At 46.6% G+C, this 27,600-nt stretch overlaps 1 protein-coding gene across 2 annotated transcripts; it reads right to left on the reverse strand.

Annotated features, from left to right (window-relative positions):
* Positions 1–7,561: 7,561 nt before the first annotated feature.
* Positions 7,562–18,597, reverse strand: LOC124511907 (interferon lambda-1-like). Of its 2 annotated transcripts, XM_047079300.1 has the most exons (6): positions 18,570–18,597; positions 8,926–9,086; positions 8,657–8,728; positions 7,943–8,086; positions 7,754–7,837; positions 7,562–7,660 (listed from the first exon to the last, which is right to left on the reverse strand). In XM_047079300.1, exons 1-6 carry the CDS (start codon positions 18,595–18,597, stop codon positions 7,562–7,564), a joined length of 588 nt encoding a protein of 195 aa, XP_046935256.1. The 2 variants fall into 2 exon arrangements, with proteins under 2 accessions (XP_046935256.1, XP_046935257.1); XM_047079301.1 differs by lacking the exon at positions 18,570–18,597 and having other exon boundaries at positions 8,926–9,096.
* Positions 18,598–27,600: the final 9,003 nt, after the last annotated feature.

Raw genomic sequence — 27,600 nt, forward strand, 5'->3', positions numbered from 1 at the left:
GGCCGCTCTGCTGACCTCTGTGTGTCCGTGTGTTTGGGGGGATATGTGTGTGTGATCTGAATTACAGCGTGCCGACTCAAGTGAGACTGAAGGAAGGACGGCTAGTTGGGACCAGGGATACTTGCAGATAGTTTCCCGTCCTCTGGCTTAGAGGTGGGGAATAATAAAAATGATAACAGCTAACATTTAGTGAGTGCTTACTATGTGCCAAGCACTTACGACATTTAATCCTCTGAACAACCCTAGTACACCTGCACTGTTATCCTGTTTTGCAGATGAGGAAATTGAGCCCAGAAAAGTTAAGTAACTTACCCAAGGTCACATAGCCAGAACAGAAGGTAGCAAAATTGGGATTGAAAAAGGCAGGCAGCCTGACTTCTGAGTCTGTATTCTTAACCATAAAACTGTACCGCTGAGCAGCTTGGTGGATGTTCATTCTGCACATGGGCTAAGCACAGCTCAGCTCTCTGAGGTCAGACCGCTAGCTGTTTGAAGTGGATATGTTTAATCCCATTTTACAGTCAGGAATCTGAACCAGGGAGAAATGAAAGGCACTATCCCAAGGCCCCCAGATGAGGAAATAGGGTAGCTGGCAGTTTGACCTCAGTATCGACTCCTCTCTACTACACTATATTGCCTCTGGCATCCATCTGGAGGCCAGGGAATGGCCCCAAAGACCTTGGTTAGCTGAGGGTATCCAAAGTCAACCTGGGGGAGGGGATGAGGGAAAATGCTCATTGGTCGCTGTCTGGAATTTGAGGGATTCTAGGTGCTAGAGTTTGCTGGGAGCACAGAGAATGGTGTGTGGGGAAGAGTTTCTCAGGGGAGGCTGAGGGCTATGGCTGGGGAAGGGAAGTTGGTCCGATGGGGGTGCCCCAGCCCTTGGGGAGAAGGGCTTGGCCTGCAGTGAAAACTACTCCTCGATCCTGGAGAAGGAGGAAAAAGGCTTCTTGCCAGCCAGGGGCCCCCTGAGGCCTGGAGAGGAGGAGAGAAAGACGGAAATAGAAACGAAGCAGGAGGGAGGGGGATGGAGCTGGGCAGACAGGGTGGGAAGCAGCAAGGACAGAAGCACCAGCGACTCACATGCCATGAGGCTCCCTCACCCAGTGGCCCAGCCACACTTCTCTCAGTCATCACGACTCCTGGCTACTGAGGGCTTCCCACATGCCAGGCGCTGTGCTCACAGACCCTCCCTGATGCAAGCAGAGAGCATGCAAGCCAGTGCCCAGCAAAATGGAGTTACTCAGCACGATCGCATTTATGCTCTGCAACAGATGTGTGTAGCGTGTGCATCCGATTCTCTAGAGGAGGAAACTGAAGTTGAGAGAGGTTAAGGGAGCTGGCCCAAGACCACACAACCACCAAAGGGCAGAGCCACGATTGGAAAGCTTACCGCCTCCAAATCCTGCACACCTAACCAGCTGACTATATTGTCTCTGATTCACCCAATAAAGCTTTCTCGAGCATGTACTGCGTACCTGGCTCTGTGCAGGGGATACAACAGTGAACAAAATAGTTAAATAAGACAAAACAAGAAACCCCTGCCCCATGGAGCTTATATGCCCCAGGGGAGGGAGGGCGTGACAGTAAACGCCTTGTCCGGTGGTAAATAAATGTCGCATAAAGAATGAAAATGGAAGAGGACAAGGACTGGTGGGGGTGGGAGGGTGGGGAGGCCTGCTTCAGATCGGGGGGTCAAGGAGTGTGGTGCCGGAGCTGAAGAAATCCATTGTAGGAAGAGCCAGGGAAAAGCATTTTAGGCAAAGTGAATGGCACATGCAAAGCCCTTAAGGGAAGCAGGTGCTTCGTGTGCTGGAGGTACTATGGCTGGGCTGGAGTGAGTGGGAGAGTGGGAGGGGGGGAGGCGGAAGAGGTGAGCAGGAAGAGATTCTGAAGAGCCTTGTGGGCTGGGGTCAAGAGTCAAGATTTTATTCTCAGAGCTACGGGAAGCCAATGGAGGGATTTCTGTAGAGGCAGTATACGGTCTGATTTTTGTGGAGACCCCAGCTTTGGGGTGGGGTGTGCGTGCCTTAGAAACTGAATCAGCAACTGCCATCTCAGAGTTTGGCCATCTACCCGTTGACACATTTGGGGCCAACATGATCCCCGGTTCGGCCCTTTGGATGACACTCCATCCACCTTCCTTCACCTGTAACCTCTTCATTTTAGCAGAGATGTATTTATCAATGTCAATGCCATGCTTGGTTTTCAAAATCGAGAGCTTTAAGGGGCACCTGGGTGTCTCGGTCAGTTATGCGTCCGGCTCTTGGTTTCGGCTCAAGTCGTGATCTCACAGTTCGTGAGTTTGAGCCCTACCTTGGGCTCTGTGCTGACAGCTCGAAGCCTGCTTGGGATTTCTCTCTCCTTCTATTGCTGCCCCCTCCCTGGATCTCTCTCTCTCTTTCTCTCAAAAAATAAATAAATAAACATAAAAAGGTCGAGAGCTTTAAATCCAAGGAACAGGTACACTAGGTGAGAGAGGGCATAGTATCATCCAAGGGAAATGATTATCCCTTCTGTGCCTGGCCCTGTGCTGGGCACTGGAGACCCAGCGGCAACTAAGACAGACCCAGTCCCTGCCCTCCTGGGGCTCAGGGCAACTGCATCCATATTGCTGTAAGAAGCACAGGAGACTGTGGGAGCCCAGCGGAGCTGACCCTGACCAGAGGTTCAAGGACATGTGTATTAGTCTGAGTCTTTGGGTAGCAAGTGATAGGAGCTCAGCTTCCCTGGACTAGACATAAAAAGTGGGCATTGTTGGCTTATATATGTGGGAAGCAGACGATTAAGGGCAGAGCTACAAGGAACTTGGCCTTAGAGACTGGAACCCAGGTTCAGTTCCACCCAGACGCTTTTCTCACTCATTTCTCCTCTCTGCTTCTCCCAGCTCAGATTCATCCTCTTCAACCACATGTGGTGGGGGCAATGGCCATTTATTTACAGACACAGACTGGATGCTTCTAGCCCTATAGCCTAAAGGTAAAATGGCAAAAATCTCCTCCAATCCTAAATGAAAAAAAAAAAATCAGGGAAGGGCTCTGATTGGTCTGACCAGAGTCACGTACCACCCCAGCACTGACTGTAGCATCCAAGGGACTATAATTTTTAAAGTTTATTTATTTATTTTGAGAGAGAGAGAGAGAGAGAGAGAGAGAGAGAGAGAGAGAACAAGCAGGGGAGGATCAGAGAGAGAGAAAGAAAGACAGAATCCCAAGCAAGTGCTGCGTTAACAGCATGGAGCCCAATGCGGGGCTTGAACTCACCAACAGTGAGATCATGGCCTGAGCTGAAACCAAGATTCAGATGCTTAACCGACTGAGCCACCCAGACACTCCAGAAATGTAATGTTTTGGCTGGCCAGGTGGGGGTTGTGGGTCTGGGTTGTGTGACCTGGGGGTTACCAAAATAATAATTAGGTTGAACCATATGGAATCGCCAGTTTTGTAGGTTAGAAATGGCAGAGTGTTGGCAATTTCACACGGTTGAACCTAAATAGTCACCAGAAAAATAGGATGGGGACGTTTTTACACAGATAAAAGCAATAGGATGCCCAGTGCCCCATGCAGAAGGGTGTTTGAAGGAGAAGGTGATATTAGGTGAAACGTAAGGGATGAATGGGAACTGGCCAGGTGAAGACTTTGTGATGGCAGGAAAGTAATAGCATGTCCCGGGCGCAGGGAACAGCTGATACAGAGGCTCTCATGGTGGGGGGGAGGGGATCAAGGGAAGGCTTGCCACCGTGCTTTGGAGATGATTGAGCAAACCTGAGTCCTGTGTCCAGGCAAATGAAGGAATCGGAAGACGGGGCCATTCCCCAAAGGAAAACTGAGGAGTTTTATCAGGAGAAATGGATGCTGAACAGGGCAAAACCAAAATACGTCCAGGTCAAAAATTTTTGTTAGGCCTTGGCATTTCCGAGAAGGGATTTGCAACCTTATTTCCATTGCAGCACTGAGGAGGGTCATATGTCAGAATTTAGGTATCTCCTATATGATCCAAATGTCTATGTAAGCTCTATGGCCAACATGGGGCTTGAACTCATGACCTCGAGATTAAGAGTCGCGTGCTCTACCAACTGAGCCAGCCAGTCACCCCATGGCATTAAATATTAATTGACTACCTTCTCTAGGTTCTATGGTGGGCATACAGAGATGGATTTGTGAGGGTATATTTGGCTGCGGAAGACAGAAAACCCAATTAATACGACTGAAGACATTTGGTGATCTCATTTAATAAGAAGTCTCGAGTTAGGAGGTTTGGGGATTTGACGCAATGGCTCCTTGATATCACCAAGGACCCAATTTCCTACTCTTCCATTCTACCTTCCTTAGAAGAATAGCTTCATATGCTGGGTTTGTTGCCTCTTGGTCACAAAATAGCTACCACAGCTCCAGACATCACGTCCTCGTACTAGTGAATTAAGCAGGAAGGAAGGGAACAAATGGAAGAGTTTTCTTTGTTTCAGGGAAGAAAAAAAATCTAAAATAACAAAAGTAAAAGCAATAAACACTTATATGGGGCTTAACCTGTGCCAAGAACTGTTTTAAATTCTTCACGTAAATTAAATAATTTAAGAAGCCCTTCAGTCAGAGGGCCATTCCAAACTGCAAGGGAGTCCTGGGAAGCAGGTGTCAGGCAAGGGGAAAGAAATTCATGCCATGGGCTGGGCAACTTGCTGCCCCCTCCCAAACTGGAGCACTGTCACTCACACACTGTATAATGCAGTAGAAGTGGCTAAGGGGTTGTGTATAATTTCTAGTAGATGGCTGTACTCAAGCCCTTTGTCTCCTGAGAAAACCCTTGAGCACGCAAAGAAGTAAGACTTAGAAATTATGGGGATAATTCTGAAACCCCTGTAATGTGATAAAAACTCAACCAGTCGGAAACCTCAGTGAGTTACGCTTGGTAAGAAATTTCTTGTAACACACCTCACAATGATTGTGATGGGCCGGTGGCTGTCACACTGTTCCAACGATCTGTTGCTTCACAAAAAACCAAACTTAGTGGCACAAAACAAAAACTATTTTGTTACGCTCCCAGATTGGGTGGGTCAGGGGCTTGATCGTGGGACAGTGGGGATCAGGGATGGTTTGTCTCTGCCCCAGCTGGGAGCTGAAACCATCTGGACGCTTCTCCACTCGCACGTCTGGTTCCTGAGCTGGAATGACTTCAAAGCTGAGCTGAGCTGGGACTGTCAACCAGAGCATGTACATGTGGCCTCTTCACGTGGTTGGGGCTTCTTGCGTCGTGGCAGTTGGGTTCCAATGGGTTCCAAAGGGGGAGAGTCTGAGAACTCATGATCCAAGAGTGCTAAGTGGACTCGGTGTTGGAAGTCACTTGTCTTGACTTCCACTGTACTTTATTGGTTGAAGAAGTCGCAAGTCCAAGTTCAACGAGGGGGGAGCATTGACTCCACCTCTTGAAGGGAGGAATGTCAGAGAATTTGTGGCCACTTTTTAAAAGTCACAGCACATACCATGCACAAATTGGAGATGCCAGTGAACTAGTTAATATCTGGCATTATTGGAATCAAAATGCATGTTGGCCACACATTGGAGCAGATCCTGGAACCGCCCCCTCATCCCTTCTGCAGCAGGTACTAATTCTTTTTTTTTTTTTTAAGTTTTTAAATTTATTTTGAGAGAGCGAGTGAGCACATGCATGAATGCCCAAGTGGGGGAGGGGAAGAGAGACAGAGAGAAAATCTCTCAAGCAGGCTCTGTACTATCAGCTCGAAGCCTGATGCGGGGCTTGAACTCACGAACCTTGAGATCATGACCCGAGCCAAAGTCGGACGCTTAACCGACTGAGCCACCCGGGTGCCCCTAATTCTTTTGGGGCACAATTCTGAATTGTGGAGAGGTCTAGGGATTCCAGGGGCCAGCCTGGGATGGAATGGATGGGGCTGGTTTGTTTAGGGGGATCTCGGGGAAATAGCTACTTGCCAACTAGCTTGAAAGTGTTTTCAATATTTTCCACAACAGAAGCAGTGCTACCATTGGGGACCCACTGAGTATTAGTCCTGCAAGAGATTCACGACTTGGAACTTCCATGTGCCATTATAGGCTGCTACGTGGTTCCATCTCCTACCTTCTTCCTGCTGGTCGAGCTCTAAGTTTGTTCTGGTATCCCCTCTCCATGGGGCATGTTTTCAGGGAAAGGCCTTCTTTCTAGTATCAGGGGTGAATCTTGATTAGTCTAACACCATCTTTTTTTTTTTTAAGTTTATTTATTTATTTTGTTTTAGTAATCTCTACACCCAATGTGGGGCTCGAATTCATGACCCTGAGATCAAGAGTCACATGCTCTTCTGACTGAGTCAGCCAGACCCACCCCCCCCAACACTATCTTTGTAATTGTATCTTTCTTGCCACCGGATTGCTGTAGGCTTGGGCATGTGACTGAATTCTAGCCAAGGAGACAAGCATGCACATCCAACAGGGAGTTTCTCTGGAAGGCTTTCCTTGCTTTTTAAAAACTGTGGGAGAAGAGTGAAGGCCCCAGACATTGTGGAGCAGAGGCAAGCCGTCCACACTGGGCCGTGTCCAAATTCGTGACCCACAGAATCTGTGAGCAGGATAAAATGGTTGTTGTTTTACTCCATTAAGCTTGGGGCGGTTGGTTAGGAGTTGGAGGATATTGTTTGTGTGTGACAGCTGGGGCTGTGGCTGCCGTCTTGAGACCATGAGGTAGCCAGAGTAAGAATCGGCCAACAGAAGCACCTGGGTGGCTCAGTCGGTTAAGCGTCCGACTTTGGCTCATGTCATGCTCTCACGGTTCATGAGTTTGAGCCCCACACCGGGTTCTGTGCTGATAGTGCAGAGCCTGCTTGGGATTCTCTCTCTCCCTCTCTCTGCCCCACGCACCCGCGCACGTTCTCTCTCTCAAAATAAATAAATAAACTTTAAAAAAAGAAACGGAAAGAATTTGGTTCCCCAATAACATTATTGAATATTAAGTAATCAGTCCTAGAACTGCCCTGCCAGCTGACTTTTTGTTACGTGTGATAATAAACTCATTTTTGCTTTCCCCATTTGAGTTAGCTTTCTGATGCTTATTATAGGATAAAGCATCTTGATTGAGCTGGACCTCCAACTGTCCTAAGTACCCATGGAAGAGAGGGATGCCCAGTTCACACAGACAGGGATAGACAGAGAGACATATAAACATGCGCTTAAATGCACACCCCCCCGCACGCGTGGGCACGAACCGTTGTACATCTTCAGTCAGACTCAGGTTCAGGCAGATACTCGCTTAGATCCATACACGCACACAGTCGCGGAAGTCACGCATTTCACCTGCACCACGCAGACGTCCACATGCAGCCACAGACTCAGTCACACGCGCGCTCAAGGATCCACTCTCACAGAAGGGTCCCACCCTTTGCTTTATTTGTGCATATTGTATAAAAGTAGAAAAACAAGCATTGCTTTTGGCTCTAGGTCAACGCCACGGCTCCATAAATAAGGGGCGAGAGGAAATAACTTAAGGCAGGGTTGGGGCTTCTTCGTGCATAAATAAGGTCTGGGGTCCCACATGAGCTGGGGGTGGGTCTGCGTCCTCAGACACACAGGTCTCCACTGGCGACACATTCCAGGTCCTTTTTGAGGAGGCGGAAGAGGTTGAACAGGACAGAGGCCTCGAGGCAGCCTTGAGACTCCTGCGAGAGGAGAACACGGTTGCCCTTGCTGGGGTGTGCAACCTCCTCCCTTACACAGGGCCCGGGCATCCGTCCCCGTCTCGGGTCACTCACCTTCCTCGAGGCCTCGTGGAGCCGGTGCAGCCAGTGGTGGAGGCGGCCTTGGGGCTGGGGGCCTGCTGTGGGCTGAGCCGAGACCTGGGGGCAGAGGAGGGCGGTGCGTGAGGCAGGGCCCGCGGCAGAGAGGAGAGGTCCCATAAGCGGAGAACCCACATACACGGCTTCGGTACCCCGAGCACTCACACAGGCCTGGAGCTCGGAGTGCATGTGGCGCAGTGTGTGAAGGGGCCGGTCCAGGATGTCCCCCTGGGACGCGTCAGCCATGGTGCCCAGGACCTTCAACGTCAGGGCCAGCTCAGCCTCCAAGGCCACGGGGCGCTCCCACACCTGCGGAGAGGTGAGAAAGAATAGGCGACGAAGCGTAGGCAAGAGGGCCTAGTTAAGTGGGACAGGTCCGGGAGTGCAGAGAGGGAAGGCAGGTGGTTTGTGACACAGGTTGGGGATCAGGGACGGGCCAGGTGAGAGGGAGGCAGGAGAAGGATGCAGATGAAGAGAGGACACAGGTGAAGGCAGAACCATAAGGGAAGATACGGGTGAAAAAGTGAAATGGGACAAGTGAAAGGTGACCTCATGGGGGTCACAGAAGCTTGAGGAGATGGGAGTGAAAAGAAGAGAGAAATGAGAAGAAATTGGGTAAGAGTGAAAGTGACGGGGACGGGGACGGGTGAAGGAGATAGGGACGTGGGGACAGGCAGAGAGGTGATAGAAAGAGACCCAAGGGAGGGACGGGATCAAGGGAGCAGTTGAAGCAGAAGGGGGGTGCTGGGGGGAGCGCAGGACAGGTGAGGAGAGACCAGAGACAGGGAAGGACAGGTGAGATAAAGGAGGTGAGGGGCCCCTTGAGGAGTCAGGGAGAGGGGCCAGGTGCCAGTAAGGGTGGCCTCACTTCCTACTCACCTGTAGCTGTCTCAGGTCCCGGTTTCTAGGGAAGGGGCGGGTGATGCAACTCCAGCTTTTCAGCGAATTTTCCTAGAGAATAAGAGCAGAGATTAGCCCCCAGTAGGAGGGCTGGCGGCTAGCCCGAAGCAGCAAGGATGAAGGTTGGCCCCGCAGGAAGGCTGCAGTTTAATCCATGGCAGAAAGGACAGTGGTTAACCGTGGCTGGAAAGTGAGAGGCTAGCCCATAGCGGGAGGCTGGAGGTTAGCCCACAACAATGGGGACTCACCAAGGTATCCCTGGCCTTCTTGAAGGCCTCCAGCTCCCTTGGTGACAGAGATTTGAACCTGCCAAAGTCACAGTCCGTCCAGGCTGTGGTGGGCTTGGAAGTGGGGGCGGGGCCCGCGCTGGCCAAGCTCAGCCCTGCAGCCACCAGCACCAGGACCCATGCCGCGGCCATGGCCAAATTGTGACTGCTTCCCTGACTGCATGGCTCTGCTTTTGAGCCAGGCTAAGTGAGCAATCATGCTGATGTGTGTAAAGTGAAAAGGCAAATGGAAATTGCGATTCGCAATGGCTTAAAAGGGATGAGTGGGTGGGGCCAGCTGTGGGGCCAGGTGAGCTCACAGGTGTGGGTGGGGCCAGGTGAGCGCCCAGAGTTAAGCTAAGATGGAAACAGAAACTGAAATTCAATATCAAGAGGAACCTAAGGAGTTCCCGAGCCTAGTATAGGAATTCCTGGAGCTCTGAGAATGCCCCGATTGAGACCCAGGCAGGTAGAGGGACAGGAAGCCGGCACAGCAGGGCAGGGGCTTGGGCAGGGTATGTGCAGGGAGGCTGCTGGAGCGGTAGAGAGGGAGCTTTGCCCATTCAAGCTTGTTCTGGGAACTCATTGTATGCTCTGAACATTCCTATGACCTGTTACACTTATGATCATCCCCATTTTACTGGTGAGGAAACTGAGGCACAGCTGGGGTTTGAACAGCGCCTCATGAGCTCACCCTCTATTCTACATACAACCAAAGAAGATGGGAATCTTTGGGACTCGCAGCCAGCCAGCTCTCCTTTCTCTCCCTCTAGGTAGCATGAAAGGGTAGGGAGTTCCTCTTTTACTAGGGGCCAGAGAACTTGCTGGGGACCGGAGGGGCTGCCTGGGGAGAAGGCTGCCTGGGGAGAAGGCAGCGAGGAGGGCTTCCAGAAGGCAGGCAGAGTCTGGTTGCTTTGTTATCCTCATCCCCCTGCGGTAATAATAATTGTGTAGCAGGTAGGGAATTGCTTTGATGTGCAGATACTTCATATTTTTCATTCCTTTGTTTTTTTTTTCTCTTGGCCCTTAGGTGCAGAAAGTTATTAATCATACTCCTCAGATCATAACATAGAATCACAATTGGCCCATGAAAGACTCTCTAAGGTTTTACCCCCCTTCCCCTACTCTATCCCCACTCCCACCTCACCCGCTCACAGGTACCCACTTTAATGCACTTGATATACGGCTGCAAAGATGTATCTTTATAATTTGTGATTTTGTGTGTGTATCTGTATTTCCAATTTGCATAAATGGGATGGTGCTATAAATTTCATTCTATTTCTCTCCCCCCCCCACTTTTTTTTTTAAAACATAACTGTTTCTGAAATCTCTCCATATAGAGGTATACACGAAGTTCTCCGTTTCTAACTGCCACGTTGTATTCCGTGACGTGCCCACGACACTTTTACTTATCTGCTCCCCTAGGGATGGACACTTAGGTTGTCTCTAGCTCCCTATCACTATAAGGCTCATACAGATCCTCTCTGTGGGAGGTTTTCTAGGATATCCCATAACACCCCAGCTGGTGCACCCCACCATATCCCTTCAGTTAATTTTTTCACTCACTCGGAGACCTGGTGGGCAGTTCTCGAACACCTTGACAGCTTCCCACCTCATATGACTGTGCCTTTCTTCCCCATCTGAGGACTTTCTCCTGTCTGCATGCAGAATACACCTGGAAGGGCCAGGATTAATTTCCAGGGCAATCTTCCGCCAGCGAGGGTTGGGAGGCAGTGAGTAAATACTTTTGCTTCCCTTTTCCTCAGTGGGTCGATTCTGAGGTGCGTTCTGCGTGACTCTTCATGTCCTTGGAGGGTCCCCGGTTAGGAAGGAGCTTGAGTTGCCCACAGCAGTCACACCTTCAGAGCTGGCACTAGGGTGGGGAAGCAAGGCAGCTGGGGTACAAACTTAGGGAGGGACTCACTCTCAGATTCAGGCAAGTGCCCTGGGTGCCTTACTTGCCTCACTGTAGTCCAGATTCTTCGTCACTTTGGCTTTTTTTCTCCCCCAGCCCCAATTTCCCCACTCACTTGTGTTTTCTGGGGATACCTCCCAACTAAGTCACCTGTCTCTTTGGCTCAAGCCATGCTTTTGGGAGACTCCAGATTAAGACATATATATTCAGGAGTAGGATAATGTCTAGTCAACACGGTTCGATAGAACTTTCTTCAAGGGAGGAAGTGTTCCATGTCTGTGCTGTCCAATGCAGTATCCGCTGGCCACATGCAGCTATTGAGTGCTTAAAATCTGGCCAGGGCAGGGGCTCCTGGATGGCTCAGTTGGTTGAATTTCCAACTCTTGATTTTGGCTTGGGTCGTGATCCCAGTGTTGAGTTCTAGCCCTGTGTTGGGCTTCATGCTGAGCATGGAGCCTGCTTGAGATTCTCTCTCTCTCTTCCTGTGCCCCTCTTGCGCTGCTTGTGCTCTCTCTCTCTGTCTCTGTCAAAAAAAAAAAATTGGCTAGTGCAATGGAGGAACTGAATTTTCCAGGCCTTTTCATTTTTCTTTAAATTAAATTTAATTGATGTATGTGACTGGTGGCTACCATAACAGGCAACGCGGTCCTAAATACTCATCTATTGCTTTCCCAAATAGTTGCACCAGCTTCCCTCCCTCAAGAAGTACCCCAGACTTCCAGAATCCTGGCAGTAGTGTGACCTTCGCAACACCTGGATCTGATCTAGAGAATGTGATTATGGACCTTGACTATGAGCCTGATGCAAAATAGATGAGTGATTTGAGGTTGTAGAAAGAGTGGATTTTGCATGTGGAAGGAATGTAAATACCTTGCGGCCAGAAGGAAGACCGTAGTAGTTTTTTATTTTATTTTATTAAAAAAATGTTTTTAGGGGTGCCTGGGTGGCTCAGTCGGTTGAGCGTCCGACTTCAGCTCAGGTCAGGATCTCGCGCTCCGTGAGTTCGAGCCCCGCGTCAGGCTCTGGGCTGATGGCTCAGAGCCTGGAGCCTGCTTCCGATTCTGTGTCTCCCTTTCTCTCTGCCCCTCCCCCATTCATGCTCTGTCTCTCTCTGTCTCAAAAATAAATACACATTACAAAAAATTTAAAAAAATGTTTTTAATGTTTTACTTATTTGCTTTAGAGAGAGACAAACAGAGTGCAAGTTGGGAGTGGGCAGAGAGAGAGGGAGACACAGAATCCGAAGCAGGCTCCAGGCTATGAGCTGTCAGCACAGAGCCTCACATGGGGCTCGAACCCATGAACTGTGAGATCATGACCTGAGCTGAAGTTGGACGCTTAACTGACTGAGCCAGCCAGGTGCCCCTGGAAGTAACACTTTTTAAAAAGGAAATTATAGGGGCGCCTGGGTGGCGCAGTCGGTTAAGCGTCTGACTTCAGCCAGGTCACGATCTCGCGGTCCGTGAGTTCGAGCCCCGCGTCGGGCTCTGGGCTGATGGCTCAGAGCCTGGAGCCTGTTTCCGATTCTGTGTCTCCCTCTCTCTCTGCCCCTCCCCCATTCATGCTCTGTCTCTCTCTGTCCCAAAAATAAATAAACGTTGAAAAAAAAATTAAAAAAAAAATAAATAAAATAAAAAGGAAATTATAGGGGCACCTGGCTGGCTCAGTCAGAGCATGAGACTCTTGATCTTGGGGTCATGAGTTCAAGCCCCATGTTGGGTATAAAGATTACTTAAAAATAAAATGTTAAAAAAAAAAAAGGAATTGTAGTTTCATAATACTCTAAACGTCCAGGGTACAAGAGAAAATAACTCATTATACTCAATATTTCAAGAATCAGGAAAATCTTAAAGAGAATGGGAAAAGCAAATAAATAGATACCAACACCAAGGTGACACAGATATTGGAATTATCTAACAAGAATTTTAAAATAACTTGTAAAAATGCTTTAAGGAGCACTCATGAACCCTCTTGAAACAAATTAAAATATAGAATCTTGAGGAATCTGGGTGGCTTAGTTGGTTGAGCATCTGACTCTTGATTTTGGCTCAGGTCATGATCTCATGGTTAGTGAGATTGAGCCCCATGTTAGGCTCTGTGCTGATAGCAAGGAGCCTGCTTGAGATTTTCTCTCTCTTTCTCTCTCTCTCTCTCTCTCTCTCTGCCCCTCCCCCACTCATACTTGCTCACTTGCTCTCTCTCTCAAAATAAATAAATATTTTTAAAAATATATAGAGTCTCAGCAAAAAAATAGAGGACATAAAGAACCAGACAGAAAATTAAGAACTGAAAATACAGTAACTGAAATAAAACTCAGTGGAAGAAACTCATTCTTCTCCATGGAAGATGGAGATGAGAGAGGAAAGAGTCAGTGATCTTGATAATAGACCAATAGAAATTATCCTCTCTGAACAACAGAGAGTAAATAGATTGAATTCTACACAAAATAAAAGTAGATTTTTTTTCTTAATTCAAAGGTACCTGTTGAGACAAAAGGAGCTTCAGGGACTTTGGGACAATAACAAAATATCTAACATTCATATCATTGATGTTCCAGAAGAAAAGCAGAAAGAAACTTGGGTCTGAAAAAAAAATTTGAAGAAATAATGGCTGAAATATCACATATTTGGTAAACGACATAAACCTATAGATTCAAGAAGCTGGGTAAACCCCAAATGTGATAAATGCAAAGAAAGCCATATCTAGGCACACCGTAATCAAACTTTGGAAAACTAAGGACAAAGAATCTTGAAAGTAAACAGCCTTCCGCCTCAGGAGCCACTGAGGAGCAGCTGCCACGGCTCTGTGATACGTTATGACCGGAGGCCTCAACAAGGGACATAAGCTGATTAAGACCGTAAGCAAGCTGAGGCACAGCCACCGCTGCGGGCATCCCACCAAGCACACCAAGTTCGTGACATGATCCGACATGATCCAACATAACCTGACATGATCCGACAGTTGTGTGGCTTCACCCATAGGAGCCACAAGCCATGGAGTTACTCATGGTCTCTAAAGACAAGCACGTCCTCAAGTTCATCAAGAAAAGGATGGAGGCACACATCCATGGGGACAGAGAGAGAGAGAGGAGTTGAGCAATATTTTGGTAGTCATGAGGAAAGAGGCATTCAAAAAGGACTGAGCCCCTCCCCTCTGTATATAATAAAGCCTTTTTGGAACCTGGGGAAGAAAGAAAGAAAGAAAGAAAGAAAGAAAGAAAGAAAGAAAGAAAGAAAGAAAGAAGAAAAGAAAGGAAAAGAAAAACCAAAGAGAAATGACACATTACATTTTATGGGGCAACAATAATTTGACTGACAGCATATTTCTCTTCAGAATCCATGGAGGTCAGGAGAAAGTGGTACATTTTTCAAATGCTGTAGGAAAAGAACTACCATCCCAGACTTCTTTATCCAGTGAAAATCTTTTTTTTTTTAGTTTATTTATTTATTTTGAGACAGAGACAAAGATAGCACAAGTGGGGGGGAGAGAATCTTAAGCAGAGCCCTATGTGGGGCTCAGACTCACAAAACTATGAGATCATGACCTGAGCTGAAACGAAGAGTTGGATGTTCAACCAACTGAGCCACCTAGGTGCCTCGAAAATATTCTTTTGGGAAGAAGGTGAAATAAAGGCATTTTTAAGTGAAGAAAACTAAGAAAACTTGTTACCAGCAGACTTGTGTTAAAAGAATTACTGAAATTCTTTAAACAAAAAGCAAAGGAAAACCAAAGTAATTTAGAACATGAGGAATGAAGAAATGAGTATAGAATGAGTAAATATGTAGGTAAATGTGATAGACTATCCTCTTCAGAAGTTTAAAAATAATGTTAGGTGTTTGAAAGCAAAGTACACTGGACTTTGTCTGACATTATTCTCAATGTATTTTAAAAGATTTTTAAGGTATGGATGTAATTATAAAGCAGAGAGGGTAAAGGGACCTAAACAGCAATGAGGTTTCTGTATTTCATTTGAAGTGGTAAAATGTCAGTAGTATTACACTGTGATAAGTTACATTTATATGTATATTGAAATCTGAGAGCAACCACAAAAAAAAAAAGCCGACACAAAGAGATATATGCAAAATCACCATTGATAAAACAAATGAAACACTGAAAAATATTCAGATAAGTCACAGGAAAGAAGGAGAAAGGAAAGCAAGTATTGAAAAATAAAAAGAACAGAAAAAAAGATGGCAGACTTAAGTGTTACCATATTAATAATTACACTAAATGTAAATGGTCTATATGTAGGTTAGGCAGAATTCTTAGACTTGACACCAAAAGCATAATCCTTAAAAAAAACCCAAAAAGGATAGGGGTGCCTTGGTGGCTCAGTGCATTAAGCATCTGACTTTGGCTCAGGTCATGATCCCACATTCATGAGTTCAAACCCTGTATCAGGCTCTTCACTCTGAGTGGAGAGGAGAGCTTGCTTCAAATCCTCTGTCCCCCCTCTCTCTGCCCCTTCCCTGCTCTGGCACACGTGCTCTCTCTCTCACACACAAAAAAGGATCAATTGGACTTTATCAAAATTAAAAACTTACTCTGTGAAAGACTCTGTTAAGAGGAAAAGAAAATAAGTAACCAACTAGAAGAAGATATTTGCAAATCATATATCTGACAAGGACTAGTCTCTAGAATATTTTTTAAAACTCTCAAAACTCATCAATTAAAAATAAGATGAAAATCTAGTTAGAAAATTGGCAGAAGACATTGACATTTCACTAAAGAGAATATTCAGATGGCACATGAACACAAGAAAAGATGTCAGTATTGCTTACCATTAGGGAAAAACAAATTAAATGATGAAATACCACAACACACCTATTAGGATGGCTAATTATAATAATACTGATTAGAGCGAGTGCTGGTGAGGATTCAAAGAAACTGGAACTCTCATACATTGCTGGTAGGAATGTAGAATGGTATAGCCACTCTAGAAAACAGTTGGCAGTTTCTTAAAAAGTTAAACATACACTTACATCATATGATGCTATAATCATACTCAGGGGCATTTTATCATGGAGGAATGAAAATGCATGTTGACACAAAAATTTGATATGAATATTCATGGAACTCTTTTTAAGTAGGCTCCACACCTAATATGGAGCTTGAATTCATGACCCTGAGATCAAGAGTTGAAGACTCTTCCAGCTGAGCCAACCAGGTGCCCCTTATGGCACTTTTAATAGCCCATTAAACTACTAGTACTAGCTAAACTATTTAATGTTAATAATTTGTAGTAATCCCAAACTAGAAACATCCACATGTCCTTCAACAGGTGAAAGGTTAAACATTCCATTATTGGTGGAGCCATTCCATTGTATACAATGGAATAGTACTCAGCAATAAAAATGAAGGAACTAGTGAGGCACACAATTTGGATGGCTTTTAAGGACATTGTGCTGAATGAAGAAAACCAATCTCAAAATGTTACATACTATATGATTCCATTTATAGAACATTCTTGCAATGACAAAATTATGGAGATGGAGAACAGATTGGTAGTTGTCTAAGGTAACAGCAGAGGGATGGTGTGACAGTAAAGGGGTGGCCCTTGGGTCTTTCTTTGGGATAAGGAGACAATTTTATATCTTTGATTATGGTGTTTATTTATACATGTGATAAAATGTCACTGAATCGTGCACAAAGACATACAAAAAAAAAAAAATGAATGCATTTGAAAGCCGGTGAAGTCCCAGTAAGGTCTGTAGTCTAGTCATTCGTATTGCGATGGTGTCAATTTCCTAGTTTTGAGAAGGTGCTATAGTTATGTAATGATGGGTATGGGAAACTTCTCTGAAGTATTTTTGCAACTTCTTGTAAGTTTCTAGTATTTTAAAACAAACAAAAAAAAAGGAAGTTAAAGTTGATTAAAATGTACTAAAAGGAAAAAATGATCCCATGCTTATTTTTTTCATTCAGCTTATATTATTCCCCTTTCATTCTTAACTCCCTCTCTACCTCTCCCTTTCCCACTCGAACCCCCTGAGAGAATCATTGTTAACTCAGCTTTCTCTATACTTATATCAAATGCAGGTTCGTGGCACATATTCTTGTCATTAGTTCTACAAAAGTAGAGCCAATCACATGGAATACATTTTTCTGAAATTTGCTTTTCTTGCTTTGCAATGGTCCTGAAAATGGCCAAACTTGTGCTGGGTGGTCTGGGTAGGTCTGGGTGAAGGTTCTAGTTACCAGGCACAGGTTGCAGGTGGAGTGGGCAGAACTGCACCAGGGAACCCTCAGTGGGATCTCGGCTCCACTTCCACTGCCCATCCCTCACACAGTGCCCCCTTGGATTCTCTGGTATGTCTCTCAGGGACCCCACTGCAGCGTCAGGGGAACCCTCCTTGGGGGCAGAGGGTGGGAAATGTGCAGAAAAGGGCACTTTGGGTCACCTAAGGGTAGAGGAGGTGGGCTGGCTCCCTGGCTTTCAGCTTTTGCTGCAGAACCTCAGATTCCACCCCCAGATCCCAATCCCAGAGGACCTCCATCTTTTCCACAGTCTTTTCTATACCCTCCTCCCCACCTCTTGCCCATTCCTCCCATGCAAGTCTGAGACATCCTGCTGCCTCCCAAGTCCCTTCCCCGCTTTGAGGTCCACAGCCCCAACCCAGCCCCAGGGTGCCCAGAACACCCTGAGGGTTCCTGGGTGGGAAACAACAGCCCCTGTCAGCAAAAAAGATATGGGAGAAGGGACAAATGGAGAATAAGTGAAGGTAGACGGATTAGCAAGACAGAAGTGGAGGATTAAAGGTAAAGGGGGGAGGTCTGAGAGGAGTGACTGAGGAGGAGACAGGTAGGCAGAGCAGGTGGGGGGAGGGATGACTAGATAATAACAGTTGAGAAGGTTAAGTGGGGGATGCCGGCTGTTGGGGCAGGTGAGAGAGAATGAAGGGAAGTTAGGGAGAATTGAGGGGAGACAGGTTAGAGAGGCTGGGGAAGAGAGCCAGATGACAGGGCCAGGTGAGGCAGGAGAGTCAAGACTCCCATTGGACTCTGCTCCTTCTCTCTGACTTGCTCCTTGCCTGTGTCCACCACTTTGGCCACTCAAGTATGTCTCCTCAGGTCTCTCTTCAACCTGACCTTGTGGGTCTCCTTCTCATCGAGCACCCGTCCCTCTTCACTGGATCTCACTGTCCAGCTCAGCTTTGCCCCTCACGTGTACCCATGTACCCTCATGGGTGTCCTTTAGGCTCTCCCAGCTCCTCACTTGCTGCAGCAATACCCAGTGTCAGGTCCTGTAGAGGGGCACCCCTGGTCCACCAAGTACCTAAGAATGCTCTCATCCATTCTTTCATCTTTTGAGCCCGAGGTTACCTGGATGCATCTGATTGGTGGAGACCAGGTTACATGTCTACAGAAATACTTCTTAGGAGAAAGGGAATCTGGGAGGGTGACTTTTTTGGCCTCTACCTGAGGAATGCTGGGCCTCATCCTGTGGCAAATTACCAAAATGTGGGAGAGCATTTGTGTAGGTTTTAAGTCTATTGCTTCTTGGCTCCAAATGCGTTCTTTCCTCCTGCTCTTTGATGATGGACCTGGGCCTTGGTTATTTCTCCTTGGCCAGCCAGGAAGTTGTTCAGCCTGGCCTGTAGAGGGTGCTGCAGGGACACTGGCAGAGAAAGGGGCCCTCTTTCCTGGGGTTGTCAGGTTTCTCTTTTCTTGCGACTGTTTGGTCCTGCGAGGTTTCTCCTGCCCATGTGACTGCAGGACCCCACCAGTTCCAGTTCCATGTGCTTTCTCTCTTGACTCGGGTGGCACTTGGGTAGGGTGTCCGGGAGCCTTGGGCAGCGTAGGCTGTGCCCTGACAAGTCACTGCTTTCATACCCTCTCCTTGGTCCCAAGCACATATGTACTGGGGGGTGGGATGGGATGGGATGAGGGATGTGGGGCTGGCTGTCTAGTGAGCTGATGACCCAATCCTCATCCCGTACATTTGGCTCGGAGCTGCCTTGGCCACACTACACACAGAGGTATGCCAGACCCCGCTGACAGTGTCCTCTTTAGCTCCCAGCTCCATTGGCACCTTCACAGCACCCCCCAAGTCCCTCTGTGCCGCCACTCACCAAACTTGCCTTGCCTGCCCGCAGAGCACTGTTTCTGCCCGCATGATGACTGTTGACCACCTCTGGCCCCAGTGACCCAGAGAACTTCCCCACCATCCGGTGTGGATATCTGAACCCCTCTTCAAGTTTGTCCTTCCTCGAATACTCCTTCTCAGACCTAGGGTACCCTTTAGAATTCTGTTTCCATCAGGGCGCCTGGATGACTCAATCGGTTAAGTGTCAGGCTCTTGATTTCAGCTCAGGTCGTGGTCACAGGATTCGTGAGATCAAGCCTGGCATTGGACTCTGCACTGACAGCTCGGAGCCTAGTTGGGATTCTCTCTCCCTCTCTTTCTGCTCCTCCCTTGCTGGTGTGCTGTCTCTCTCTCTCTCAAAATAAAGAAATAAACTTAGAAAAAATCTCTTTCCATCTTCATAGTCACTCTCCTACCATTGCTTAATAATTCCTTATACTGGATAGAGAATTATATGTAATATTAAATATATTAATATCTTAATAAGTCTTTATTTTAAACTTGCCCTACTTAGCTTACTGGGTGATCTCTGTCTCCTGTTTGGACCAGGACTGACACAGCAAGCTATCCATGTTGGGCAGACACAAATGACACGTCCTCTTGCCACCTCAGGGCCTTTGCACTTGCAATTCCTGCTACCTGAAGTGTTCTCTCCCCAGATATTTACATGACTTGCTTCCTCACTTCATCCTGTTTAAATGAGCATTTCCACCATTCTGTCCCTTTTCCCTCAACATAAACCAAGAGTTTGTACTATTCACTTCCTGACATTATATATTTATTTGTATGTCTGTTTATTTTCTTTTCCCTCCTCCTCCACTAGAGTGCAAGTTCTTGGTTTATGTTGAATCCCCAGCACTTAAAACCATGCCTAGCATTTTTAATCATAATTTCAAATTTTATTTCAACAGAGACTAGTAGCTATTTTTTCATTTATATATATTTCTTAGATTTTTTTTTTTACATTTATCAAGTGTGTCATTCAGGGTTCTACCAGAGAAACAGAATCAATAGGATATATATCTTTATATCTCTATATCTATCTATCTCTCTGTCTATTTATCTATCATCTATCATCTAGAGATTGATGCATTACAAGTAACTGGCTCATACAGGAGGTGATGCTGCGGTCCACAGGCAGAATTCCTTTTTCCTCGTGGGAGAATTTTTCTCCCCACTTAGTTTTGCTCTTAAGGCCTTTCATCTTTCGGATGAGGCCCACTGAGACTATTGAGGATTATCTCCTAGATCAACTGCTTGCAGACTTTAACCACATCTACAAAATGCCTTCACAGAAACACCTAGATTAGTGCTTAATCAAATAACTGGAAACTATAGTCTAGCCAAGTTGACACACAGAAGTAACCAGTAATCACGTCCAGGAATAATTTGCATACAGTGAACTGCACACATTTAAAATGTTTTGATGCGTCCTGACATCTGTATACACCTGTACACTCCCTTCCCCAGGCATCGAGAGACCTGCTTTCTGTCATTATAGGTTAGCTTGCGTTTTCCAGGGTTTAATAACAGGTATTTGTGGATGCATGGATAATGCCCAGTGAGGTGAAATAACTTGCAAAGCTCATACAACTGGGAAGTGGTGACGCCAAGATCCAAACCCACACTCAAGGCTCCTGAGCCCCGTAACCAATCTATACTGTCTCTCGTGTGAAGGAGCCTTCTGGGACCAGAGAATGTCAGCTCCTTGAGGGCAGGGACTGTCTGATCCTCTGATTTCGTTCTTCCCTCTTCCTAGCTTCCCCTGGGACCTATGGGACGTGGGGCTTTAATAAATGGCTGATGAATCGAATTGCCTCTTCTCTATGCGTTTCCTCAGGTCACTTCCTATGTCTGTCTGCCTGTTTCGGTTATCTACTGATACATGACAAATGATCCCCAAACTTGGTGGATAAAAACAACAATGACTTAGGGGCGCCTGGGGGGCTCAGTTGCTTCAGCGGCCGACTTTGGCTCAGGTCACGATCTCCTGGTTCATGAGTTCGAGCCCCGAATCGGGCTCTCTGCTGTCAGGGCAGAGCCTGCTTCGGATCCTCTGTCCGCCCCGCCCCTCTGTCCCTCTTATGTTCACTCTCTCTCTCTCTCTCTCTCAAATAAATAAATAGTAATCAAAAACAACAGCGACTTATTATTTCTCAAGATTCTAAGAGTCAGCTGATTGGTTTTTCTCTTGTACTCACTCACGAGACTGCAGTCAGCTAGTGGGCTGGCTCGGGGCTGGGGTCGGCTGAGACGCTCCTCTGCGTGGGTCTTTCTTTCATGGGGGTGGGGCAGGTCTTTCATGTTCCAGGAGTCCAGACTGGGCTTCCTGGCAAGGTGGCAAGATGGTTTCCAATACACAAGCTCGCGGCCCACCTCTGCGTTAATGCCCCAGTGTCCAAAGCCAGTCACGTGACCAAGCCACGGTCAGTGCGGGAGGGGACCGCACAGGGGCCCTGGGGTGGTGGGTTGCCGCTCAGGTCAGTCCAGTGCCCTGCCTTGGGAGTCCCCCTCGCTTACAGGGCAGCAAAATTTGCTGTAAGAGAATGGGCTCAGGCTCCAGATGGCCTGGTTCGTAGCCTGGCTCCATTTGTTAACAGTGTGACCTTGGGCCAGTGACTCACCTGCTCTGTGCCCCACTGTCCTCACCTGTAAAACGGGCCAATGTTCATCCATTTCACAGGGTTGTTGTGAGGACTAGGTAAGTGAATGCCTGCAAAATACTTAGTCAATGCCTGGGCGCTGAGTGCTGAAGGACAGCACTCAGTGCCATCACCGCGCTTTCCCCGTCCCCTGTGGCTGGTGTGTTGATGTTCCTGTGTGCTCTCGCGTCAGTTGTGAGTTACGTTTGACTGTTAGAACGGAGACCACCTGCAGGACAGAGGGTTGTTTCTCTCCCACGTGAGACAAAGAGTGTTCCTGCTCCACGGGGTCGTCAGGGATGCGACGCCTTCCAGCCTCCTGCTCTGCCCGTCTCAGCACGTGGGTTCCGTTCTACACGTCACCACTCGGCTCCCTGCGGCTACTGGAGCCCAGGCCATATTCAAAGCAAAAATGACATGGGAGGAGTAAAGGGGATGAGGGTCACCTGCCAGCTGCCTGTCCCCTTCAGGAAACTTTCCTGGAAGTCCCACCCACTGACTGGAGGGTTTTTGGTCTCAGCCATCCCAGCTTCAAGGAAGGCTGGCAAATACCTTCCAGCTGGGTGCGTTGCCACCGGCAATGAAATCAGTGTTCTGTTACTAAACAAGCGAAGAATGGAGGCAGCCTGGGCCACTAGGAGGTCTTTGCCACACATCTATGGCCGGATGGTGAGGGTGCCAGTGTGGAGAATAGCAGAAATGGCACGTTGAGACGCACTTTCCGCTAAAATATCAGTTCTATGAAGGCAAAGATTAAAAAAAAATTTCAATGTTTTATTTATGTTTGAGAGAGACAGACTGCGAGCAGGGGACGGGCAGAGAGAGATGGAGACGCAGAATCTGAAGCAGGCTCGGGGCTCTGAGCTGTCAGCACAGAGCCCGATGCGGGGCTTGAACCCGTGAATCGTGAGATCATGACCTGAGCTGAAGTCGGATGCTTAACTGACTGAGCCACCCAGCCCCTGAGAGCAAGGACTTTTGTGTTTGGTTCAGCACTGCTTACCCAGTGCCTAAGACAATGCCTGGCATATAGTAGGTACTCAATAACTGTTGGATGAATGTACCTCTGGCTAATACTTCAAGGGGCAGAGAAAAACTTATAATTGTTTGAAACTATGGCAGAAATTTTTAAGTTTATTTGTTTTGAGAGAGACCGTAAGTGGGGGAGGGGCAGAGCGGGGGTCGGGGGGAGAGAGAGAATCCCAAGCAGGCTCCGTGCATGGTCAGCATGCAGAGCCTGATGTGGGGCTCAAACCCACGAAATTGCAAGATCATGACCTGAGCTGAAATCAAGAGTTGGTCGCTCAACCGACTGAGCCATGCAGGTGCCCTGAAACATGGTAGACATTTTAAAAAGGAATACTTATTGATTTGCCTCCAATATTTTATTTTGAAAATTTTCACTCTTACAGAAAAGTAGTGATAGTAGCACAATGACATTCCTATGCCCTTCACCTAGATTTGCCAGTGTTAACATTTTGTCTCCCTTTCTCTCTGTCTCCCACTTGAAAGTAGATATCACGATACCTTATACCTAAATACTGTACCTCCTATGAATCTCCTCAAAAGAAGAACATTCTCTGACATGAATCACAATCCTCCAAAATGTTAACATTATGGGAACAGGATCAACACTATATTATTCAGTATGCATTCCATATTCAAATTTATCCAGTTATATCAATAATATTTTTGTTCTTTAAAAAAATACATAGTTTCAAATCCAGGACCAATATAACCAAGGACCATGCATTCCATTTAGATGTCAATGATATGTCTCTTTCTGTCTCTTGATCTGGAGCATCTCCCCAGCCTTTTTGTTTTGTTTTATTCTCTTATGATATTGATGTTTTTGAAGAGTCCAAAGCTAGTTGTTGTATAGAATATTTTGGCTTGGATTTGTCTGATTGTTTTTTCATGATTTAAATTCAGGTTCAACGTTTCTGCCAAGATTGACTCAGAGATGACATTGTATCCTCAGTATGCCACATCATGAGGAACATGATTTCAGTTTGTCTCCTTTTTGATGATTGGGTTAAGGTGGAATCTGTCAGATTTCGCCCTTGTAAAGATTTCTTTCCTTCCTTCTAGTTTAAGAAGTCATCTGTGGGATGATACTGAAGGCTGTGCGAATATCTTCCTCAACAACTTTTCACCCAAAGGTTGCAAATTGATTGACGATCCTCATTTGAATCAATTATTCCATTGGTATTCCCAAATGTCTTGAAGATTTTGAAATATCAATTACGGTTCTAGTATAAACAAAGGATTTTCACTGATAGAAAAATTTTCTGCTCTCTGGTGTTCTTTGACAGCGATGTAGAAATATATTTCTCTTGCTTTTTTTTTTCTTGAAATAGTTTTGTAGCTAGATCCCCCCACAGCCTGAATCTATTTGTCTGTTTGTCTCTGTTTCCTTCCTTATTCCTATTTTCCCTCCCCTGACTCAGAAGTCCTTGGAAACACTGGCCAAGAGTCCCTATATCCTAGTGTTTGGGGAAATCATTAAGCTTAAGTGGGTGATGAAGCTTCAGGGCTGCAGAAAAGTGAGGAGCAGGAGTGGGAGGAGGAGGAGGATGGGGAGGAGGAGGGGGAGGAGGAACAGGATAGCTAATATTTATTGAGCACTGATGATGTGGCAAGAATTATTCTAAGTGGTTTATATATATTAAATACTTATATTTTCAATAACCTTATGAGCTAGGACTATTTTCTACCTATCCTTATTTCAAAGGAAAGTGAGGTACAGAGAAGTGAGATGATTTGATCAAAGTCACATATACCTAGTAAGTGGCAGAAGTGGGACCTGGATCCGAGTGATCTCACACCAGGTTATCTTTCTGACTCTCTTCAACTTCAACAAAGAGACTGTGCAACGGGAAAGACTTTGAAGTGGCTAACAGATATCTTGTGAAAAGACCGATATTTTTATCAGTCAGGGTTCATTTGTAGGAGGAATAAACCACTCTAGCTATTATAAACAAAAGGGGCTTAATAGTAAGACTTAGGCACTTACTGTGACGGTTAATTTTATATGTCAGCTTGGCTGGGCCATGGTGCCCAGACATTTGGCCAAATGTGATTCTTGATGTTTCTGTGAGGGCGTTTTTGGATGAGATTAACATTTAAATCTGCGGACTTTGAGTAAAGCAGATTGTTCTTCATAACGTGGGTGGGCTTCATTCACTCAAAGGCCTGAATAGAACAAAAGACTGACCTCCCCTGAGCAAGAGAAAATTCTTCCAGCAGACAGTTTTTGGACTTGAACTGCAACCTGGTCTCTTCCCAGGGTATCCAGTTTTCCAGTCCACCCTGCAGATTTTGGATTGGCCAGCTTCCATAATTGTGTGAGCCAATTCCTTAAAATAAATCTCTCTCCATATAGGATAGTTTATATTATATATTATATATATTAAATACCTCTATATCTATATCTATATATCTCCTATTGGTTCTGTTTCTCTGGAGAACCCTGACTAGTTCACTTATAAAATCAGTCAAAGGCTTGGAGGAGAAAGATGTAGGCTTGGTCTCCAGGAATGACCCTCAAACAATGCCGCAGAACTTGCCCACCAGGGAGCTGCTATTTCTCCCACAACCAGGGAATTCAGGAGACGACTGTGGGGCTGTTGAATTCAGTAGCAAATCGGGAGGACTAATCATTCATCTATAGTCTCAGCCCCAAGCTCATTTGTCTCTACCCTGCCCCATGATTATAGGGCTGAAAGCCTACAAACTACGTTTTCCTGAACTCCTTTGCCATCTTCTGATTAAGGTCTGCCAATGAGAGAAGAAGGGAGCTTTCTTTCTTCTTTTAGATCAGATCACCTTCTTTCCAGTAGCAGTGTGTCATAGCTGAGGTTCCCAGAAAGAAGACCAGGGGAGGCTCTCAGGATTGATACCTGTAGAAGGGAGGGGAATGTCGCAGGATTCGGTAGGGGGAAGCAGAGCTTTAACGTATTCCCAACAAGGACCTCCCTGTACCCTGTGGGAGCTCTGGATGGCCCTTCAGAATTGTCTTGAGTTGGGGTGAGCGATCTGGGTCTTTAGACCCCCACATTTATCAATCGTTGGATGCAGGCTGCCCCTGGAGGGAGGTGTGAATTTAGACAAAGCAGTTTTCTTCAACTCAGGCAATTCCCAAAGACAGCTGACAGCTAAGCCCTTCCAGCACCTAGAGAACTAACTTCTTCATTCTTGAATGAGGATCTGGGCCATTTATCATAGCATCCACTACACAATGGACAGCTCGGGCTCCAGCTGGAAAACGACAGTATTCCCAGTACTGGTTGCTCTGTAGCCCCTAAAGTATACCAGTAGGCCAATGTGCCATGCACCCTGGATGGTCAAAGAACCAGCGCCACGGAATGTAGCTTTGGTGATCAGAGAATCAGCTTCACAGTTCTCTATTCAGAGCCTGGACACCTGCTGCAGGGAACTCCCTTCAGAAGCTGAGCATGGGGCACCTGGGTGGCTCAGTCGGTTGAGCGTCCTACTCTTGATTTTGGCTCAGGTCATGATCTCACGGTTCGTGAGTTTGAGCCCCACGGCAGGCTCGGTGCTGACAGCATGGAGCCTGTTGGGATTCTCAATCTCCCTCTCTTTGCCCCTCCTCTGTGTATGCACTCTCTCTCTCTCCCTCTCAAAATAAAAAAATAAACTTATAAAAAAGAAGAAGAAGTTGAGCATGAGCTGCCATGGTGCCTTCTTGGAGGTTTGGAGTTTCCAGCACCAGCTCTTGATAGTCTGAGAGCCCCATCAAGTGGGGCTTTATCTCGAAGATCCTAGATTCTGGGAACACCATCTGTCTTCTTTGTTTCTTCAGTCCCAGAGGTGGTAGCTGATTTATTCCATTACTGATATTTGGGTTACTCTGATATTCCTTGTTTTGCTTATTTAGCCTTCCAAACACCTATGCAACCAAATCTCTGAATTTAAACGCTGTTACTTGAAATACCTAGAGTGGTTCTCTCTTCCTGACTGTACTCTGATGAGTAACATTGCCACAAGTAAAAGAAGAGGCAGAGTCATGAGTCTATCACCGGAACTGTTGACTTCAGGAACGTACCCTGTGATTGGCGCTCAGCGATTATAAAGTTGTCCCCCCGTTTCTTGACATCTGTGGATCTTGAAACCTGAGATGCTGCTGTAGAAGAAAATCAAAGCAGTGGACAGAAGGTTTATACTTCACTTCTCCCTTTCAAAGCTCTGTGAATGCACCTAGTTGGCAGAACCTCATCTGCATCCAGAACTAACAGAAAGGGAGTTAGGGAAATGTTTTTGGCATTCCAGCTTCTATAATATAGCATGAAGCAGTACAAGGAGGTTGGAAAGGATACTACTTCACCAATTATCTCTCCTCATCCCATCAAATAAAAGGCTCCCCAAACTTTACCACTGACAGTCGTGGTGGGCTGGGGAGGCTGGGCGCCAGATTGCAGGGGTTGAGCGAAGGACTGGGGCAAATGTAGGAGACTGAGAGGCTGAGGTAAATTTCAGCAAATCCAGGTTGCCCGGAAGGGGTAGCAGGTTGTTGGGTAGATGAGAAGACAGAGGTGGGACGCCCTGCCTTTTCTGATACTGGGAGGAAGGGTGGGTGTGGCAGTCCACCCTAGAGTTTCCTCTGAGAAAACAATCCACGTGTAGCCAGAATAAGTTAATGTTCACATCTCTCTCTCTCTCTTTTTAAATGTTTTTATTTATTTATTTATTTTGAGAGAAAGAGAGAGGGATAGAGAGCAAGTGGGGGCAGGGGCAGAGAGAGAGAGGGAGAGAGAGAGAATCCCAAGCAGACTCTGCACTGTCAGCACAGAGCCTGACTTGGGGCTCAAACCCACGAACTGTGAGATCATGACCTGAGCTGAAACCAAGAGTTGGATGCTCAACCTACTGAGCCATCCAGGTGCCCCAAGTTGGTTACTTTTTAATTTTTTTTCCCTCCAATCATATTAAGAGCCTAATGGTGTTGGAAACTTTGAGAATTTGGAATAGTCACTCAATTCTGGACATCTGGT

Source organism: Lynx rufus, unplaced genomic scaffold (genome assembly GCF_022079265.1).
Source record: "Lynx rufus isolate CCGP_SWC_20201006 ecotype Redwood Valley unplaced genomic scaffold, mLynRuf1.p SCAF_16, whole genome shotgun sequence".
NCBI classification, from domain to species: Eukaryota; Metazoa; Chordata; class Mammalia; order Carnivora; family Felidae; genus Lynx; species Lynx rufus.

What these genes read in the sequence shown, in the direction of transcription:
- LOC124511907 (XM_047079300.1), bottom strand. Translation starts at nt 18,597, where the DNA reads ATGGAACTGGAACTGGTGGGGTCCTGCA. An exon ending in AGAAGGCCAGGGATACCTTG is followed by an intron (nt 8,729 to 8,925) that starts GTGAGTCCCCAT and finishes CTTATTCTCTAG; the next exon opens with GAAAATTCGCTGAAAAGCTG. An exon ending in TCCACGAGGCCTCGAGGAAG is followed by an intron (nt 7,661 to 7,753) that starts GTGAGTGACCCG and finishes CTCCTCTCGCAG; the next exon opens with GAGTCTCAAGGCTGCCTCGA.